Raw genomic sequence first — 20,822 nt, 5'->3', positions numbered from 1 at the left:
CATCATTGTTTTTAAATATAATACATATTTTTAATGCCATTATAAATATATAATTTATAATTTATCCTTATATAAATGTGTAAAATAGTTAACACTAATAAATGTGTGCATTACGAGTGTTACCATATTACTAACAAACATTATTCAAAATTGTTATATGATGTATTTATTTTTACTTAACTTAAATTTGCTACGTTGTACAGTAGCAAATAAGTTTTGCTTCATTCGCGTGTGAACCTTACGCGCACTCATTTTTTATACTATACTTACATTACCTTGTCAAATTTCGATTTTAATTTATTAATGTCTACATTACAAGAATTATATTAAAAATAAACAAAACACAAAGGTGTATACGATAAGAGTGAAGGCGATAAGATTGACGGCGCCATTTGCTAATGGTCGAACATTTTGTCAACACGTAAAAAGCTCATTTGCCTGATAAAGCTCCCTTTTGGAGCACCCCGAGTCGCTCTGATAAGGATAATACATCAAATATATATATATATATATATATATATATATATCTATATATATATATATATATATCTATATATATATATATATCGATTAACTTATCGCCATATTGGTATGTCTGATAAGTACATCATGTGGCACTAAAAATACTTCAAGTACTCCAAGTTTATCATAAAATGTAATAAAACCAGCAATATATTTTGTTTATTATAAAACTGAAAAAACTAAATAATACTACATTTTTTAATTTTAAATGTCACCATCACCCCGGGGTAAAAGGGTCCAGAAATTTTTAAAAAAGAACGTGATTCATAAACGCCTCCTTTTTTAAATGTTTCGAGTTTGCAATCACCATTTTTGTTTAGTTTTTTCTACAAAAGTTTTTCTAAAATGTTACAAATTTGTAGTTGTGTCGTAAATTACGTATGCGTCGTACAAATTACCAAACACCTAAATTGAATACCAAAACAATTAACGTCCATTAGTTTTTTAACGAGTTACTCAATCCGACGGCTCTCAATTCAATTCCATTAACGACTATAATTAAATTTATTTCATTTAAATTTGTTTACTTTTCCAACTAAGAAGAAGTTTGTACGCAGTTACATAGACAAACACATACACACAAAAATATTTTATTATTATTATTATTATATTAATTTATTATTAATATTTAAACCGAAGACAGGTCCATGATGGGAAAAACATGCATTTTATTGACCATTTGAGTTCTAAAGTTCTTCTTATTAATTATTAAAACGTTTAACTCATTTTATCGATTTGTTGCAACGTTTTAAAAATACACCAATCGATATTGTATATATACTAGATGACCCGACAAACGTTGTCCTGTACACACGTCTACAAATCAAAACATCAAAATTTTTTAATATCCCATCCTATACTTTCAAATACCCTATTTGATGCAATTTTGGACTTGTTGCTTTATTTATTCAACTAAATTAAATAATTTTATATGCCAAACATATATTGTTGACTGTATCTTATATTATTTTAATTTCTGGCACATCTCAGCTGCTTTTTGGCAATAATAATGTAAACATTACGTTTTTCTTGTATATTATATTCTAATATTATCTAGGCTCATAATTTCAGCTGAATTCAAATTTCAAATGAATTGACATTTCTAGCAGATTCAAATGTTTTCAATGTCAAACAATAATACGTGGTTTTTTGTAATTTTTGAAGAATTATATATATATATATATATATATATATATATATATATATATATACTAGCTGACCCAAAAGACGTTGTCCTGTACCCACGTCTACTATCCATATATCAAACAAACAAACATTTCAGTTCATTAAATTTGTATATAAAAAATTATGCTCCATAATTTTTAAACGAATACGTATTTCAAATTGTAGTTTTTCAACAAGTATAACAAAATCAAAAAAAGATAATAGTATCTGCGCTAAAAAAACAACTATATTAACTATGTTGCCCAGAATTTTCATTATAATCTCGTATCATATATTAGTTGCTCTTTGGCAATAATAATATCTAAATTACATATTTCTTACTAATGATTCAACATATGCATTACATCTAATAAGTTCAAATTTTAAGTAAATTTGTGAAATCTTGTTCATGTGTCCTATTCTTTCTAAAATCATGAACTATCCAAAAAACCAATATTTAAAGTCAAACAAATGAATTTTTGACACAATGAAACAAAAACGAAATGAAAACATACACACACATTGGGGTCATCAATTATAGAATTCAAATTTGATTTTATTTTTATAATATAAAACTTTAATAAAAATGAATATATTTATGATATTGTTAATAATTTCTCAATAAGGTTTTTGTAAAAAAAATTACGATTAAAACATTGAGATTGTGTTTTTTTATTTGCTAGCTTGATATTTTATATTTTTATTAACTTCCCGTAGGGTAAGTTATTGTAATGGGCCGAAAATCGGAATTGAAAATTTTAACATTTCTCGACGTTTTGAAGGTTTTTGAACGTTTTGGCATACCTCAGAAAAAATGGATGTGTGTGTGTGTGTGTGTGTGTGTGTGTGTGTGTGTGTGTGTATGTATGTATGGATACAAATTTCCAGTCACGTTTTAGGGCGCACGGATCAACCGATTTGAATGGTTCAAAAAACATTCGATTCCTATTGATAGGGAAAAGAGCTGATTAGTTTTTGGCGAAGGCAGGTCCAGCCGTTTCGGAGATACGGAGCAAAGAGTGCAGAAAATAGAAATCGAATTTTTGAGAGAACGGAGTATCTGATTTGAATGATCTAAAAAGCATTCAATTAGTAATGATTGGGAGAAGTGCTTATTAGTTTTTGGCAAAGGCAGGCCCAGCCATTTCGAAGATATGGAGCTAAATATGTAAAAAATGGCAGTTTTTGAGAGAACTAAGCGTCCGATTTAAATGATTCAAAGAACTTTCTGCTTGTCTTAACAAAATAATTGATTTTGGAAAAAAAAATTTTGTTCAATTTTTTTTTTTTTTTTTTTTTTTTTTTTTTTTTTTAGTTTTATCAAAAATATTTCAGATTTTATTTTTAATTCTGGCTATAGTTCTAATATACTTTACAAATATTTTCAACTCTGCAATTCAGTTTATATAATTCTCATAAATATTAGACAATGTTACAATATTTATAATAATCTATTTGAAAACATTCAGTATTCCTCGAACATTTCGGTACGGGAAGTTCCAGCAATTTGCCTTAAGGCACGATGCCATAAATGCCTCAAGACAGAATTCCACTTACAGCTAGTTTAATATTTTGTTTTAAAACAAAACAAAACCTAATATTACTTTTGTTGATTTCTATTTTTAAGTTGCCGTAGGGTAAGTTGTAGTAATCGCAAAAAATCGAAAATGAAAAGTTTAACATAAAAAATGATGTATGTGTGTATGTATATGCAAATACAATTGTTCGTAGACGATTATATGAACACGGATCAATCGATTAGAATGATTCAAAAAACATTCGATATTGATAAGGAGACGCGCTAATTAGTTTTTGACAAAGGCAGGTCCAGCCGTTTCGGAGCATAAATGGCAGTTGAAGCAACCGATTAGAATGATTCTTAGATTGGTTAGAATTTTTCTTATTCACCTCGGAAATGGAACTCCTTCCGCTTGTCCGTCCGGAAGTCGAGGAAGAGTTCCGGCCCGGTTCCGAGAGCCACCGCAGCACGCCCATGGCGCCCCTGTAGCCCTTTTCCGATGCCAACTTGACGAATTTAAAACAGTTCACAATTTAAAAAATCACTTATTTTAACGATGTCTTATTAAACAAAAAATCAACTTTATTATAATTATTTCTTCTTATACTCAGAAGCCATTTTATAAAAACAAATGTACAATCCAAAGTAATTATATAAATTATTTTTATTTATAGGTAAAAATTTATAATTATGAATATATCAGATTCAGTTATTCTTGAACAATCTGAATTAATCAAAGGCACACTTTTTGTTTAAATATTTTTGCACAGAGAATGTCTTTTACAATAAAGCATGTCAAGTTTGTATTTATTAATTATCAATATATATATTTTAATTTGTAATTATTCTATCTAAAATAGCCGGAATTTCTTTATCAAAATGATATTTAAAAAAATTATTTATATTAATTAGTGTGTAATTGAACATATATACACTATAGACGACCAAACTGAATATCGAATAACAAATTTGTAAAACATTTAATAATAGATGTACTTGTGTTACGATTTGTTTCTCAAATTATTAATAAATTCATACTTAAAACATTATGTTGAAATTTATAAGTATTTGATATTATGTTTACTTTTAAGCTCACATATTTTTAAAACAATTGTTTTATAAAGATTTATTCTTCAATTCCACTATTTTATCCATAAACAAATATAAATGTTTTACATTTATCACTTTATCCAATCACATGTTATTTTTGTTTATAAACGAACACAAGGACACAAAACTTTACGAATTAATTAATATTTTTATTTAACTGTATTTATTACTGAACAATTAAATCCTTTAATTGAACAATTAATAATAAATTAATAATTTCTTTATAGATGTTACCCCGACGAAGGTTCGCAACAGACTAAAGAGCCGAATGTGTTTTTGCTTCGGGACGAACACGTTTCTTTGGCCGGACGGAAAGAGACGAACTAAAAGTTCTAACAAACGAAGAGTTCGAGGTTTACTATTATGTATGTGTTTGTGTAAAAAAGATCAATTGACTTAAGAAGAAAGGACTCTACTGACAAACAAATTAATCCTTGATAAAATAATAGAAAAAGGATTCTAACCAAAGTATTAATTAAAAATTAAAATAGTCATGACATCGAGTCTTAAGACAAATTACTATAGCTTCCCGTATCAAAAATTATTATTTTCAAAAATGCTTTAAAATTATTAGAAAACTTTGAAAAACTTGCCCATTGCGATTTTTGAGTATTTTAAAATTTGTGAAAAAATTTGGACTTTTTTGGAAAATTTGAGTATTTTTTACACTTCTAAATTTTTTAAAAACTTTGATTTCAGCTTATTTTTTTAAATTTTTGATATAAAGTAATCGTGCTGCTTATTTGTTTTAGAGACGAAATATCGAAGCGCGTAAGCGCCGCGTCGTCGTCTAACAGATAAACATTGGTACGAAACCCATAGGAATGTAAATAAAATTTATACTTATTTCTAAAATGTCTATAAAATATCTGATAATTCGATGTTTATATGTCTAATTATCATTTTTATCCGCCAAATGGCATTTTTTTTTAGTTTTTTACTAGATCCCCGAAACCGCTAGGCCTTCATGAAAATTTGATCAATTCTTCATCTGGTCAATACAAGTAAATTGGTTTTTGTATCATTCTAATCGGATACTCCTTTCTCTCAAGGAACTGAATTGCAATTTTTGCACTTTTGCTCCGGATCTCCAAAATGACTAGACCTGCCTTTGCCAAAAACTAATCAAGACGTCTCCATATCAATAAGAATCAAATGCCTTTTGAATTATTCGAATCGGTTCATCCGTTCTCTCGAAATCGTGGACGAAACAAAAATGTATCCGCACACCCTCACACACACAAAGTCAAAATACACGTTCATAGACAAAACATAAACATACATCATTTTTCTCTGAAGTACGCCAAATGTTCAGAAACTTTTGAAACGTAAACTAGATATAAAAGTTTTCATTTTCGATTTTTTTGCAATTAATTAGTGGTGCATGGCATCGTGCCTTAAGGCGAATTGCTAGAACTTTTCGTAACGAAAATTGAAATTTTAAATTACAAATTTGTTAAAAATTAGATTTTTTATTAAGAAAATCTAAGAAAATGTCCCAGTTTCCCTTATTATTAGACAAAAGTATTGCCTGATGTATTTGAAATAGGATTGCCTGATTGTATAATATTTTTCAAGTATAAATATCAGTACTACAAATATATAATATCGTGAAAAAAAAATATAAGACCCTACTGACGAGCAAACTAAAACTTGACATTAGAATAAAAAAAACTGGAGGTGTATGTCACAAAACACACGAACGTCCATTTTTTCTGAGGTATACCAAAATGTTCAGAAACCTTTGAAACGTGAAAACATGTAGAAATTTTCATTTTCGATTTCAGGCCCATTACCCTAACTACCCTACGGAAAGTTAAAAATAAATTCTAAAAAAAAAAATGAATATTAACCGACAAGATAAAAATACACTCTACTGACGACCAAATTTAAAATTGACAAAAAATAAAATCAGGATTATACTAATGAGAAAAATTATTAGCGGCGTCAAAAATAAAAATAGTACTCTGCTGACGAGCAAAAAAATTAAATCAGATGATAAAAAGAACTCTACTGACGAGCAAACTCTGGCTCTTCATGAAAATATATAACAAGGAATTTACTAACTTAATTGAAAATAGTCCTACGAAAATAAAAATAGGATTTTACTAACAAGTATATTAAACAACGGTCTGGAATATAAAAACGAATTCTACTGCTCAGCAAACTTAAATCAAACTTCGATACAAGGAAAAGAGTTCTCTTGACGAGCAAATTGAATATCAACCTTTAAAATAAAAAAACAACTTAAATATCTATCTAAAATGCAAAAAAGACACTACTGACAAGGAATCTTAAATTATAATGTTTTGACAGACGTTTTACTAGATTTCAACTACAGGGTCTTTTCTCATCTTCTACCATATATTTATATATCGGTTAAGGGTCAACAACGACCCTTATTTGGGGATTATGCAAATACTTCTGGTCGTAAAGTAAGTGCCAGGTAGAAAAATTCTTAAATTAACATTTACACTGCAATAAAACAGAAGTATACTGCTGCTATGGCAGCAGTAAAGATTATATTTATTTATTTTACTTGTACAATTTTTGGGCAACGTGTTTGAAAACATTTTTAGTTCTCACAATGTAAGAGATAGAGGATTGTACTGACGGGCAAATTGAATAGCAAAATAAACATTTAATTTTTTTTAAAGTCTTTATCTTGACCAAATTCCATCTTCACCATAATTCATTTACCATTTAGCACCCATTTACCACTTTTAATCAGATTCAGCGTCAATTTGACGCAAATCGCAATCGTTTACTGTCTCTTTTCCAACGCAATATTTGCGAGGTCGTCGCAATTTAATTGCGAATAAATCGCAGCACTTTATGTCTCAATTATTGGCGAAAAAAATCTTTTTATCATCAGATAAAAATTCTTTTGTCGCCGGAGAATAAGGCCAACCAGATTTGTATCAGGACAGTAGGAGAACCAGGACACAAATGTTATAATTTAATTCGAAAAAATAATTTTTTATACCGACCAAGTCAAAATATGTTGGTAACTTTAAATTAAAATTTAAACATTAAATGTATATGAATTAAATGTGTATGATTAAAACAGATGGAGATGTATATGAATTTAATTATTTTTTATATATCCAAGATACACTTAAATAACGAAATTTTGATTAAAACTTTGTTGGAACTTTTTTAAGCTGATATATGTAGTGAATTTTGTACATTAGTTTACATTTCCTTGAATATCTTGGAAATTTTGCCGAGTGTGCTATATATATCAGTAAAAACTAGATAAAATTTACTAAACTCTAGCAAAAAATACTATATACACATACTTGAATATTGAAATTTTGAATAATTCGTAGTAGAAATGCGGACTTTAGTATTTTCATAATTTCCAAGATATGGCTTTAGAACATTTTTTTTACTTTTTCCCAAACAACTTTAAATTTTTATACCGGACATTACAATTTGGTTACATTAGTAAAAACTAGATAGAATTTGCTAAAATCCAATAAAGATTTTACTTTTATTCAAATAACTTTTAATTGTAATAATAATACATTATTATTTATTTACATCAGTAAAAACTAGATAAAATTTACTAAAATAAGTAAAAACTGTTATAAATACTTTGATATTAAAATTTTGAATAAATCGTAGTTGAAATGCGGACTTTAGTATTTCTCTAATTTCGAATATGTGGATTTAGGACATTTTTTTACATTTTTCTAAACAACTTAAAAATTTTATTTCAGACTTTAACATTTGTTTACATTAGTTAAAACTAGATAAAATTTCCTAAAATATAGTAAAACCTGTTATATACACTTCGATATTAAAACTTTAAACAATTAATAATTGAAATGTAGACTTTAGTACTTTAGTACACAAAATATGTAATTTCAGAACGTATTTTGATAATTTGCAATACATATATGAATGTAGGACATTTTATCATTTTATTAAATAATTTTTAATTTTCATTTCAAACATCGTAATTTGTATATATTGATTAAAACTAGATTAAATTTACTAAAATTTAGTAAAAACTGTTATTTACACTTGCATATTGAAATTTTTAATAAATTGTAGTTGAAATGCGGACTTTACTATTTCCCTCATTTGCTATACCTGGATTTAGAAGAACAATTTTCTAAATTTTTCAGAATGACTTAAAATTTCTATACTAGACATTAAAATTTTCTTGCATCAGTAAAAACTAGATAAAATTTACTAAAATTTAGTAAAAACTACTATATTATAGTACTTTAGTACACAAAATATGAACTATCAGAACATATTTTGATAATTTGCAATATATTAGGTTGTCAAATATCTCCCTTCCGCCTTTTTGTATTATAAACTAATAGCAAAAAAGCGGAAGGGAGATATTTGACAACCTAATATATATATATATATATATATATATATATATATATATATATATATATCTAAATGCAGAATATTTTTTACGGACATGATAATTTTGATTACATCAGTGAAAACTAGATAAAATTTACTAAAATCCAGTAAACACGGTTATATATACGTTGATATTAAAATTTTGAACAATTCGTAGTTGAAATGCAGACTTTAGTATTTCCCTAATTTGCAATATATGGTTTCAGAACACTATTTTAGTTTTGTTCAAATAACTTTTAATTTTCATTTCACACCTTAAATTTTGTCTACATCAATAAAAACCAAATAAAATTTACTAAAATCTAGTAAAAACCTTTTATATACACTTCTACTTCAAAACTTCGAACAATTCCTATTTGAAATACAGACTTCAGTATCCCCATAATATTTATCATCTGAATCATTTTTCGTTTCGCCCCACCGCCGCAATGTGCTCACCGGAGCGCTGCGGTCGCATCCGGTGCCTGTCACGCGGACCGGAACACTTCGGCCACTACCGGAGCATGACGCGCCATCTGTCCATTACTGAGGAGACCACAAAACGAAACCGACGGGGAATTTAATTACACGGAGAAATGGATTTATAAAGAAATCGAAAGAGGAATGAAGAAAGGATGAAAAAAGGAGTACCGCAAGGACGCTGTGTAAGGCACGCTTGATAAATGATAGACTTATTAATTCAATTGCACGTATGAACAAAGTGTTAGAAATTTTTCTATTATTTATTTAAATTATAAACTAGTGGTGCATGGCATCGTGTCTTAAGGCAAATTGCTGGAACTTCCCGTACCGTAACGAAATGATCGAGGAATTTTAAACGTTTTCAAATATATTATTACAAATACTGTAACTTGCATTATTTTTACTATCTTGTTTGTTATATCTGAGCAAATCAAATGTAAATTAAAAACTAGCTAAAAGTAGAATTCTGTCTTAAGGTAATTAGGGCATCATGCGTTAAGGCAAATTGCTGGAACTTCCCGTACCAAATATTACTATTTTTTTAAAAGCGATTAACATTTTTGAAAAAATTTTACTTCGTAAAAATTAGATTTTTGAGAAACTAGGAATTTGACAAAAAATTTATTTTTTTTTATTTTCACATATTTTGGAAATTCTGAACTTTTTTTCAAAGCAATCGTACTGCTTTAACTGCATAGAGCCAAATGTCAAAGGGCATAAGCGCCGCGTTGCCGTCTAACGAATAAAATTGGTACGGAACCCATAGGAATGCAAACAGAATTTATACTTATTGTTAAAATCTATATAAAATATCTGATAATTTGATATGCATATGTCTCATGATTATCCTTTTTGACCGCCAAATGTCATTTTCTTTTTACTTTTTTCATTAGATCTCCGAAACCGCTAAACCTGCCTTTATTTGATCGGTTCTTTACCTTGTCAATACAAGTAAAATGTTTTTTGAATTATTCCAATCGGACGCTCCGTTCTTTTAAAAACTGAGTTACCCTTTTTGGCACTTTTTGCCCCATATCTTCGGAACGGCTAGACCTGCCTTCGTCAAAAACTAATCAGCTCGTCTCCTTATCAATATAAATCGAATGTTTTTGAATTATTCAACACACATACACATTCCATTTGCGAAGGTATTCCAAAATAGCCAGAAACCTCTAAAACGTAAAAATATATAAAAGTTTTGTTTTTTGATTTTTTTGCAATTACTATAACTTGCCCTACGGGAAGTTAACTAGGTGCAAGTGGCATTTTGTCTTGAGGCAAAATTTTAGTAAAAATCAAATAATTTCGTATTTAATAATTACCAACCACTTACAATTTTGTATTGATTTCAACTTTATCGATATCGATTCATCGTAAACAATCTATTACATCTTTATCTAAAATCTGTTTTATGGTTGCAAATATTAGAATTATGTTTTGGATAAATGGAGTCGTACTCGCATAAAGTTTCAGCACTAAATCGAAGTTAGTGACACCATTGTGAATGTTAATGTCAAATTAGTAATCAGATTGCGTAGTGAGGTCGACAAACGTTTGTTATGGAATGAAATGCACGAAGTGGACTTATAATTTGCACAATACACACACACATACATACATACATATACACACACACACACACATACATATATATATATAATATATATATATATATATTAACCAAAAAAATCTTTCACTAAAACAAAATTGTACTTAATTTTTCATTCAAACTTTTATTATATTATTTCATAAAACCTTTTTGCTGTCGATGGTCTATAACTATGATATTCGTAAAGTGCTCGTCAAGACCTTTCATTTGATACCCCACATGCAATTTTACCATATGACGTCATCAAGGATCTTTTTGACCCGCCGTACTGTATATAGTACGGCATTCACAGCTCACACGTTTTTGGTGCATTTATTTCTTATATATCTTGTAACGTTTAAACGTTTTGTCTGATGTTAATGAAATATTTTCATGAATTTGTTCGAAAATAAGTACACTATAATGTTTTCTAATATACTTAGAACCTACAGCCACTGGGTATACTTTAAAAGTGGTATTGAATATAGAACATTTTATAATACAATGAAAATTTTTCTTAAGACGAAAATTTATATAAAAGACAAATATGCGGGGGATGTTATTTATAATGATAGAGAGTTTTTATTATAAAATTGTATTTTTTCCCCAGTAGTGACATTTCGTGTTTTATATGCTGCATGTCACGTATGTCGTCATGTTTGGCAGCTGTGCAATAATGTATGGTTTTCAATGCAATGAATCCAACTAAAAACGTGACTTGCTTTTGTACTCGGACATTATATATATATATATATATAACTATATATATATATATATATATATATATATATATATATATTTAATATTTCAATAACATCTGACAAACGGCTCAAAAGTTACAAGAGATATAATGAATAAATGCACCAAAAACATGCGAGCTTATAATGTCGTACTATATACAGTGCGGCGGGTCAAATGACCCCTGATGACGTCATATGACAAAAATGCATGTGGGGTATCAAATGAAAGGTCTTGACGAGCACTTAACGAATATCATAGTTATGGACATATTTTTAGCAATTTTTGTCAATAAAAACAAAAAAAACAGTGTTGGATGGTAAAATTTTGTATTAAAGAAAGTAATTGCATTTACGAGACATAAAGTGGCATTTACAAATCCTCTATCTCTCTGTTACTTTTTTCCCATTGATTTTTTGAAATAAGATATACAACTCCTCCATTGTTCATTCGCAGGCTGTGTAATTAATCATAAAAAACATAAAACAACTGACATTATAATAAAAGAGATAAACTAACAACAATTATGCAATAAAAAGATATTAACATAAACCCATCTATCTAGGTACAGTTAATTAAATTAATTCCAATTTACTTACTATAATTATTTATTATATTACATGAGACTAAGAAATCGTGCGAGGCTGGAAATTATGATTTATGGAAGAGTCTGTGAAATTGTTATTGTGAAAGGGACATTGACTGGATTAAAAAAATTATATATATATATATATATATATATATATATATATATATATTAGGGTGGTCCTTAATATGGATATTTTCGAATTTCTTCGCTCCCATGGGCCCATCAAATGCTTCCAAATTGATAAAAAAAATCTGTGAAAATTTTATCCAATCCAACCAAAGTTTCTTATGGAACTTAACATGAATAAAATTCCATATGTTATTTAGAATTTTATAACTTAGCGACAAGTGCATCATAATTTGATAATAACATTGTAGTTGCTTATTTTGTTCATTAATAAAAAAAAAATACAACAAAAATTTGATATATTTTAAAAAATAAGTATTTAATTAGGAATAAAAACCAAGAAACTTTGATTCAAATCAAACTAATTATTTTTCATTACATTATATGCATTCTTATTTATTAACTTCCGTAGGGTAAGTTATTGTAATGGGCCGAAAATCGGAATTGAAAATTTTAACATTTCTCGACGTTTGAAGGTTTTTGAACGTTTTGCATACCTCAGAAAAAATGGATGTGTGTGTGTGTGTGTGTGTGTGTGTGTGTGTGTGGTGTGTGTATGTATGTATGGATACAAATTTCCAGTCACGTTTTAGGGCGCACGGATCAACCGATTTGAATGGTTCAAAAAACATTCGATTCCTATTGATAGGGAAAAGAGCTGATTAGTTTTGGCGAAGGCAGGTCCAGCCGTTTCGGAGATACGGAGCAAGATAGTGCAGAAAATAGAAATCGAATTTTTGAGAGAACGGAGTATCTGATTTGAATGATCTAAAAAGCATTCAATTAGTAATGATTGGGAGAAGTGCTTATTAGTTTTTGGCAAAGGCAGGCCCAGCCATTTCGAAGATATGGAGCTAAATATGTAAAAAATGGCAGTTTTTGAGAGAACTAAGCGTCCGATTTAAATGATTCAAAGAACTTTCTGCTTGTCTTAACAAAATAATTGATTTTGGAAAAAAAAATTTTGTTCAATTTTTTTTTTTTTTTTTTTTTTTTTTTTTTTTTTTTAGTTTTATCAAAATATTTCAGATTTTATTTTTAATTCTGGCTATAGTTCTAATATACTTACAAATATTTTCAACTCTGCAATTCAGTTTATATAATTCTCATAAATATTAGACAATGTTACAATATTTATAATAATCTATTTGAAAACATTCAGTATTCCTCGAACATTTCGGTACGGGAAGTTCCAGCAATTTGCCTTAAGGCACGATGCCATAAATGCCTCAAGACAGAATTCCACTTACAGCTAGTTTAAATTTATATTATTATTTATCATTATTACCAGATGTTAATTATTTAACAGATGCAATGAATATTGTAATTAAAAAAAATCATTACCGAGTGTTTATTTTATAACACTTTTATAACAAAATCAATAAGCGATGAACATGAATTGATTCTAATTTCAAACAATTAATAAGTGTATAATTTTTTTTGTTTTCAAAGTTTCTGAAGATAGAGACATCCTACAGCCTCAAAACTCGGAAATAATAAAATAAATAGAAAATTAATTATAAATGAAATGATTATAAATAAAAAACAATTTTGAGAAGAAGAGAAGACTAGTTCAGGGTCCACCAAATAACTTTTTTTCCAAATAACAAAAACTACTAAATATTTTCACAAATTACTTTTCTTATTCGAAAGTCCTTATATTCCGTGCGGTTAAAATAATAAAAAATAAATTGATTGAAGAAAAACGCTAGATGGCCCTAAATATATAAAATGTAATCTCGAATGTATTGCCATCTAACGACAGAGTTCAAAGCTATGCGGTTGTTGTATGAAGTAGAAGCAAGACTCTTGTGGCGCCATCTCCACAAGTGTTAACTAAGCGTATCCAAGTTCTGAACTTCTGAATTGTAGTGGCAGATGGCGAAAGTAGTCGTCAGAACAAATATATGTATAATATATATATATATATATATAATATATATATATTTTAAGTTTCCGTAGAAACATGCACCTATTAAAAAAACTAAGTTAAGTTCCAAAATATTTTAATATACGATTAGAATCCCAGTTGAAGATACTTTAAATTTTAATATTTATATGCAACAGATAAAATAATATAAAAAATTAAATTTTTATAAATATTTAATATTTAATAATCTTGTGACTATAAATATCTTTAAAAAATATTCATTAAAGTGAATTCGTTTTATCCAGTTTTGTTTCTATGGATGTGGTTTGTGGATAACATACTTTATCGTTTTAGCCAGAAACAGTAGTAATCAAAATTAACAATAATTACTAATTAGTAAGAATGTTATTAATATATATTTTTAATCTCCCAAACAGATTAATGCAGATTTCTTAGTACTCACATAAAGCGTGTATACATGTACAAAATCATATTTAACGATCATAATTTTGAAATAGACAAATGAATAAAATATATTATATAATGTATTAAGGAATTATATTGTGGTAACACAAGTTGGCTAGGCAGTAAAAAATGGGGAGTGATGTGGCAACACAAGTTGACCATGATTGAGGAATTAGCTAAGCAGTATAAAGACAAAATAAAATACGTGTCATGACATTTTTGAATTTGTAAAACGATCAGAAATTTTAATACAGTTTTACTTTTCTAATATGTTTATTTTTGAAATATTCTTTACAAATATTAGTAACATGTGTCAACTATCTTGTTGGTATCATCCTATTGAAAACCCTAAAGACATCCGTTCAAAAGACCCCGAAAAACAGTTTTTTTGTAGTGTTACTAACTATATTAAATTGCAAATCATTCTAAAAGATATATATATATATATATATATATATATATATATATATATTCACAATATATCGTTTTGAATGATTAAGTGATTTGTTTGTCCCTACCGAAGTAACATGCCCTACATTTGTCTGAAATTTTGTATTGAATAAGCTTTGTCATGTTTTTGTACCCATCGTTAGTAAATGTATTTATAAATTTTTGTATATATATATATATATATATATATATATATATATATATAAATTTACTTACATCTCTGTTTAAAATAAATGTACAAAGTTGTGAAAAAAATTAGGGAGTATATAAAATAAAATAGAAGAAATTGTTAAAAATGTATAAACATATTCATTCAAATGTTCAAATCGGTTGATCCCTGTTCCTGAAATCGCCGATAAAAATTTATATCCGCGAAAACACACACACACGCACACACATACATACATACACACACACATATATACATATATTTAAAAAATGAGTATAACGACAAGGTAAGAAACAATATTCTACTGTGGTAGAAGAAAACCCGGAAATGTATTTTAAAAATTATTACTATTCCTGCCCTGTTTATTATATTCATGAGATTTCTCTTTCAGTGTTAAAATTAAAATAAAAATCGATTTGCCACAGTTTCTGTCGGAGTCCGAGAAAAAATTCTGCACGGTCGCCAACTAATGTTGATTAATGAATCCGACACTGAGGTGTAAATTCAAACATAAAATAAAATAGAATAGTATAAATAATATTTTGAATTAAAATAAACATAAGTCATTTTGATCAAAAAGTCTTAAAAAATACGAATAAAAAAAACTCCTAATTTGTCAAAAACTAAGTACATAACTGTTAAATTCATTATAATTACCATTTTCTCGCAAACTATTACTTCACCGATTCTTATCTAAGTACCTGTCAACGACTTATGCGTCCCAGGCCGAACCGGTAGCCCAATCTTTTCTCTAACCTCGAACGACGCGTCGATCCGGGTTGCGAGCATTTTTAGCCTACCGGTTTGCCGCCTGAGACACTAATTAACGCAACGCTTATCTTCGAGTTAATTAATGTGTGGGAACTTACTTGCTGTTACTTGAGATATTAATAAAGATATAGAGAAGATATTAATAAAAATTATAAAGCGAATGAAAGATAAACATTATGCGTTTTCGATATCGAATTAGAAGAATTGATAGTTTTTATCTGAAGCCATATGGTGTAGGAGACAATATGGTCACTGGATAAGAAATAACGAATTTGTAAGTGACCGTTGGTTTGTAATGGATTTTTTTATTGGTTTATTGATAGATTAAAGGTTTTGCTAACAAAATTTTTATATATTGGTCGAAAAAGTACTTCAAGTAAGTTTTTGGTTATATATCAGCTCAGGAGACCATATGGTGGTCGCAGGATAAGAAATAACGAATTTTTAAGTGACCGTTGGCTTTTAATGGATTTTTATTGGTTTATTGATAGATTAAAGATTTTGCCATCGAATTTTTGAACATTGTTCTAAAAACTACTTGCACTAAGTTTTTGGAAGATTTTACATATCACTTCAAGAGACAATATGGTCCCAAGATAAAAAATAACGAATTTGTAAGTGACCGTTGGTTTTTAATGGATTTTTTTATTGGTTTATTGATAGATTAAAGGTTTTGCTAACAAAATTTTTATATATTGATCCAAAAACTACTTCAAGTAAGTTTTTGGTGGAATGTCTCTAATTTAATACATCAGCTCCTGGCGTTAGTTGATGTGCAATAAATATATTTAGATATCTAGAAAATATTAAAAAATACTAGAGATAATTTTAAAAAAGATACCAAAATATACTTAATACTTTGGCACTGTCAAATAGATTTATATTAGTAATAAATTAATTTCAGTGATAATTTGACCTATAAATCCACATATTAGACAAAAAATTGGTATCTCCCAAAATATATCCAAAACGAAATTTCGCTTTCAATTAAATCTTACTAATGCGATTTCCAATTGAATTTTCTCAAATTTTCTGTAATTATAATAATTATATTGCACAAACACTTGCTTGTATGTCCTAAAATTGTAGTTTATTATTCCAAACTTTAATGAATTAACAATGCTTGACTTATCACATCACAAATGCACTTTAGACACAAATTTTAATTATAATATTTCTTCAAAGTTTGATGAATTTTTAAAACTAAACTACTTGTCGTAGGGTCGTAATATTTCAGTATGCTCTATAAGACCATGATATCTATCGTGAAAAATAGTTTCATAAAAATCGGCACAATTTTTTTTAACAGTTAATTGCAAGAAAACTAATCAGTATCGTTCCCAACCAATATCTTTCAAACAGTTTTTGATTTTTTAAAATCGATTCAGTATTGTGAACTAAAACGTGGACAAAAAGTTATATACTTTTTTGCAAATTACAAAGAAATGGCTCAGCCGATCGTTGCAAAAAACTGAGAAACGATAGTCCTCATTCTTTCAATTTTTGAAATGGGTGCAGGCGTTTTCGAAGAAACGTCGATTTAATGTAAAAAATCTATTCACACACACACACATACTTTTTCCAAATTCGGTCTCATTCGAATCAGAATGGCTTGAAACGCCGAGAAAACATAAAATTAGCGAATCGGATTTTTTGATGAAAACACAAACTTCTCCTTTGCGAAGTTGAAAATATGTTCAACATTTTAAGAAATGTTAAAAATAATGCCATTGAATATATCGACGTCTTCTTCATACTTTAGATTTAGAATCAAATTTTTACTTAGTTGATCGTTCAGAAATTAAAATTATATACGTCGAAGAAAAATTTGATACTGTTCAGGCGTTTTTGATTTAGGTGGTCGAAAGAGAATAGCAAATAATATTCAGAGAACATTTTCAAAAATATATTTCTAATCTGACCTGTGAGAAGTAAGGAGGCAAAGAACATCTCTGGTCGTCAATTCTGGAACTCTGAACGCGTTCCAAAAGTTCGAACAGGTCCTGAGTTGCTCCTCTCAATCTCTCAGGTGCACCATTTGCTGAAATAAATAAAATAAAAGTTAGATATAATTGATTTTTTTTGGAATTGATAAACTTGTAACATATATATATATATATATATATATATATATATATATATATATATATATAGATTACTCTTTGTAAATTGGTGAAAAGGCTAACAAGAAAGAGGAAAATTAGAAAACTTTGTTGGATATGATTACTGCACAAGATGGGAAGTTAATTCGACAAAAATTAGTAAAAGCCATTAAAAACACCATCAAAGTAGAAATCAGATAATGGACGACTTTCCCAAAAATAGCAATGAATTAAAACCTGATCATTAAAATGAAAGGAAAAATTGGTAAAATGTGATAGACCTTGTCTTCAGTCTTAACCAATCATCTAACAATAAGACCAAATATGGAAATTTAATAAATTATTACCTTGTGGACTAGGTGTATTTCCATTGGTCAACCTTTCCCTGCCATTTGGTGTATTCGTAATTCGTTCCGGAGACACAGGGTTTTGTGCCCCTGCATTTGCACCATGTTGAGACGTCCAGCCAATGTGTTGACGTCTGAAAAAAATAGAAAAATTTAGAAATAATAAATATTTAATTATTACATAATTTCAAAAAACTGAGAAACTAAATTAACGCATACGTTTCGATCTAAGTTGAGAAAGTCAGTGAGAGAACTACAAGTTGGCATTAAATTGTGTGCAATATTTGGTGTTCCATTTGTTATATATATATATATATATATATATATATATATACTTTGGCAGGTTGTTAATATTTCTTGTCAGCTAGACAAGTCAAGAAATTTTAACGAGCCGACAAACAAGGCAAGGACCACACCTGAATGCATATTTTGCATTTTGCAATTGTCACATACTCATAGTAAATATACACATACTAATTTATATATATATATATATATATATATATATATATATATATTATATATATATAAGAAATTCAGGCGTACAACTTTCGTTACACAAATAAATTGTTGATAGATATTTCATATTGGCAGAATGTAAACTTAATTTATTTAGCAAGAGGTTACATTTTTTTACAAATAATTATGATGTGACTTCCCGAGAGAAAAGTTTTCATAAAAAAATTCGATTCGCTAATTTTATGTTTTCTCGACGTTTTAAGCCATTCAGAATCGAATGAGACCAAATTTCGTGTATGTATGTATGTAACCAATGTGTATGTATGTGAACAATTTTTTATACATTAAATCGAGGTTTTCTCAAAAATTGGCTGGACCGATTTCATCGGTAATAATAATGTCACTTGATATTATATTTAAAATCTGATATCTAACTGGAAAATTAGAAATCGAAACTAGTAAATTTTTTTTCAAAATATTGCTTTATATTGCAAAATATTTTACCAAAGTGGCCTATATACATTTGTGTACTTAGGGTGAAAACTTTAATTTTACGGTAAACGTATAAATCACTCGCAATTTCATTCTTTGTCAAAATTTTCGGTTTTGCCAAGCAAAATTTTGAAAAGGGTTAAAAACGTATTTTATGGGGTTACCAGTTATTGTGTAAACAGAAGGGGTAGTAAATATACACTTATACAAATACATACATATGTATGCGTGTATGTATTTTTATGTATATGTATTTAAAAAAAGGCATTAGCATATCTAATTGATATATTTTCATAGGTATCGATTTGTGTGAGAAAATTTATAGGTTTGTATGTTTAAAAATTAAATTTTTCAAGCGTGACGGTAAAATGTATATAAAGTTCCCTATATATATATATATATATATATATATTACCACGTTTAGATAGAGCGCAATTAAAACAAAGTTTTATATGGAAATAGCATGGAAAAAATTTCAAAAATTTGAAAAATGTTTTTTAGATGAAATTTAGCGAACCAATGAATAAATAAAACCCATTCATTTGTCGCTAAGTTATACTTAAAACCTTTTTTTTTTATTTTCAAAATTTTTTCCATGCTCTTTCCATACAAACTTTGATTGAATTGCGCTCTATCTAAACGTTAATATTAAGAGCTAAAATTTTCAGAGAATTGTTTTTTATCTATTTGGAACCATTTGAGCTCCTGGGAGCAAAGAAATTCGAAAATGACCATTTTAAGGACCACCCTAATATATATACTAGTTGTAAGTCGCATTTGGCCCAACGGCAAGTTGTATGAACTTTCCGATATGTGTAAATAATCAACAGAATCAATAAAAATTGAGTTTTAGAAACTTTTCAAATTGTCACAACTGACACTTTCCATGTTCCTATAATATTTAAGTATGCTCGTTAGGATGTTAAACCTTATATTATCATTATACAAAATTTTATCAAAATTGCCAAAAACAAATTTTCAACAATTAACTTCTAAAAAAATGATAAAAAGTCGATTTTCACTAAACATCAATCAGCCCGATTTCCAACTGATATCTTTCGAAGAGTTCTTGAATTTTCAAAAATCGGTTCACGATTTTTTGTGAATAGTGACTGAAAAAAAATTCTATTATATATTATATATTTTAAAATTTAATACGGGAGTCTTAATCGAGTTTCCAAAATTTTGCAAATAAGTTTTGAAGAAAACATCGACAAAATGTAAAATTTTTACTCAAAAATAATTTGAAAGATCAGCGAATTTTGTGAAAAACAAACTTCACTTTCAGCAAGTTAAAAAATAAAAATAGTTCCATTAAATATAAAACATCACCAGAAAAACAATATTTTATATTTATATTTTTTTATTTTTTCTATGACGATTCAACCCGTCACAGGAAAACCCGTCATGACAAAATATTCGTTTAATGGTGTGAATTTTTCCTTCGGGGTATAAGTTTAAACGACCACGACACATAGTTGACCTAT

At 28.1% G+C, this 20,822-nt stretch overlaps 1 protein-coding gene across 1 annotated transcript in view; it reads right to left on the bottom strand.

Moving 5' to 3' along the window:
* Window positions 1–20,822, bottom strand: part of LOC113377826 (rap1 GTPase-activating protein 1-like) — a gene marked incomplete in the record, with an annotated part of 395,724 nt that overhangs the window by 96,495 nt on the left and 278,407 nt on the right. Inside the window, 2 exon segments of the mRNA XM_026618256.1 lie at window positions 17,858–17,976; window positions 18,385–18,518. Coding sequence (XP_026474041.1) covers window positions 17,858–17,976; window positions 18,385–18,518 — 253 coding nt within the window.

The sequence above is a fragment of the Ctenocephalides felis genome, unplaced genomic scaffold (genome assembly GCF_003426905.1).
Source record: "Ctenocephalides felis isolate EL2017-DRISC unplaced genomic scaffold, ASM342690v1 CF-g0.4_SCAFFOLD_00845, whole genome shotgun sequence".
Classification (NCBI taxonomy): Eukaryota; Metazoa; Arthropoda; class Insecta; order Siphonaptera; family Pulicidae; genus Ctenocephalides; species Ctenocephalides felis.
The sequence above is the reverse complement of the archived record's forward strand: the minus strand, read 5'-3'. Positions and strand labels throughout refer to the sequence as shown.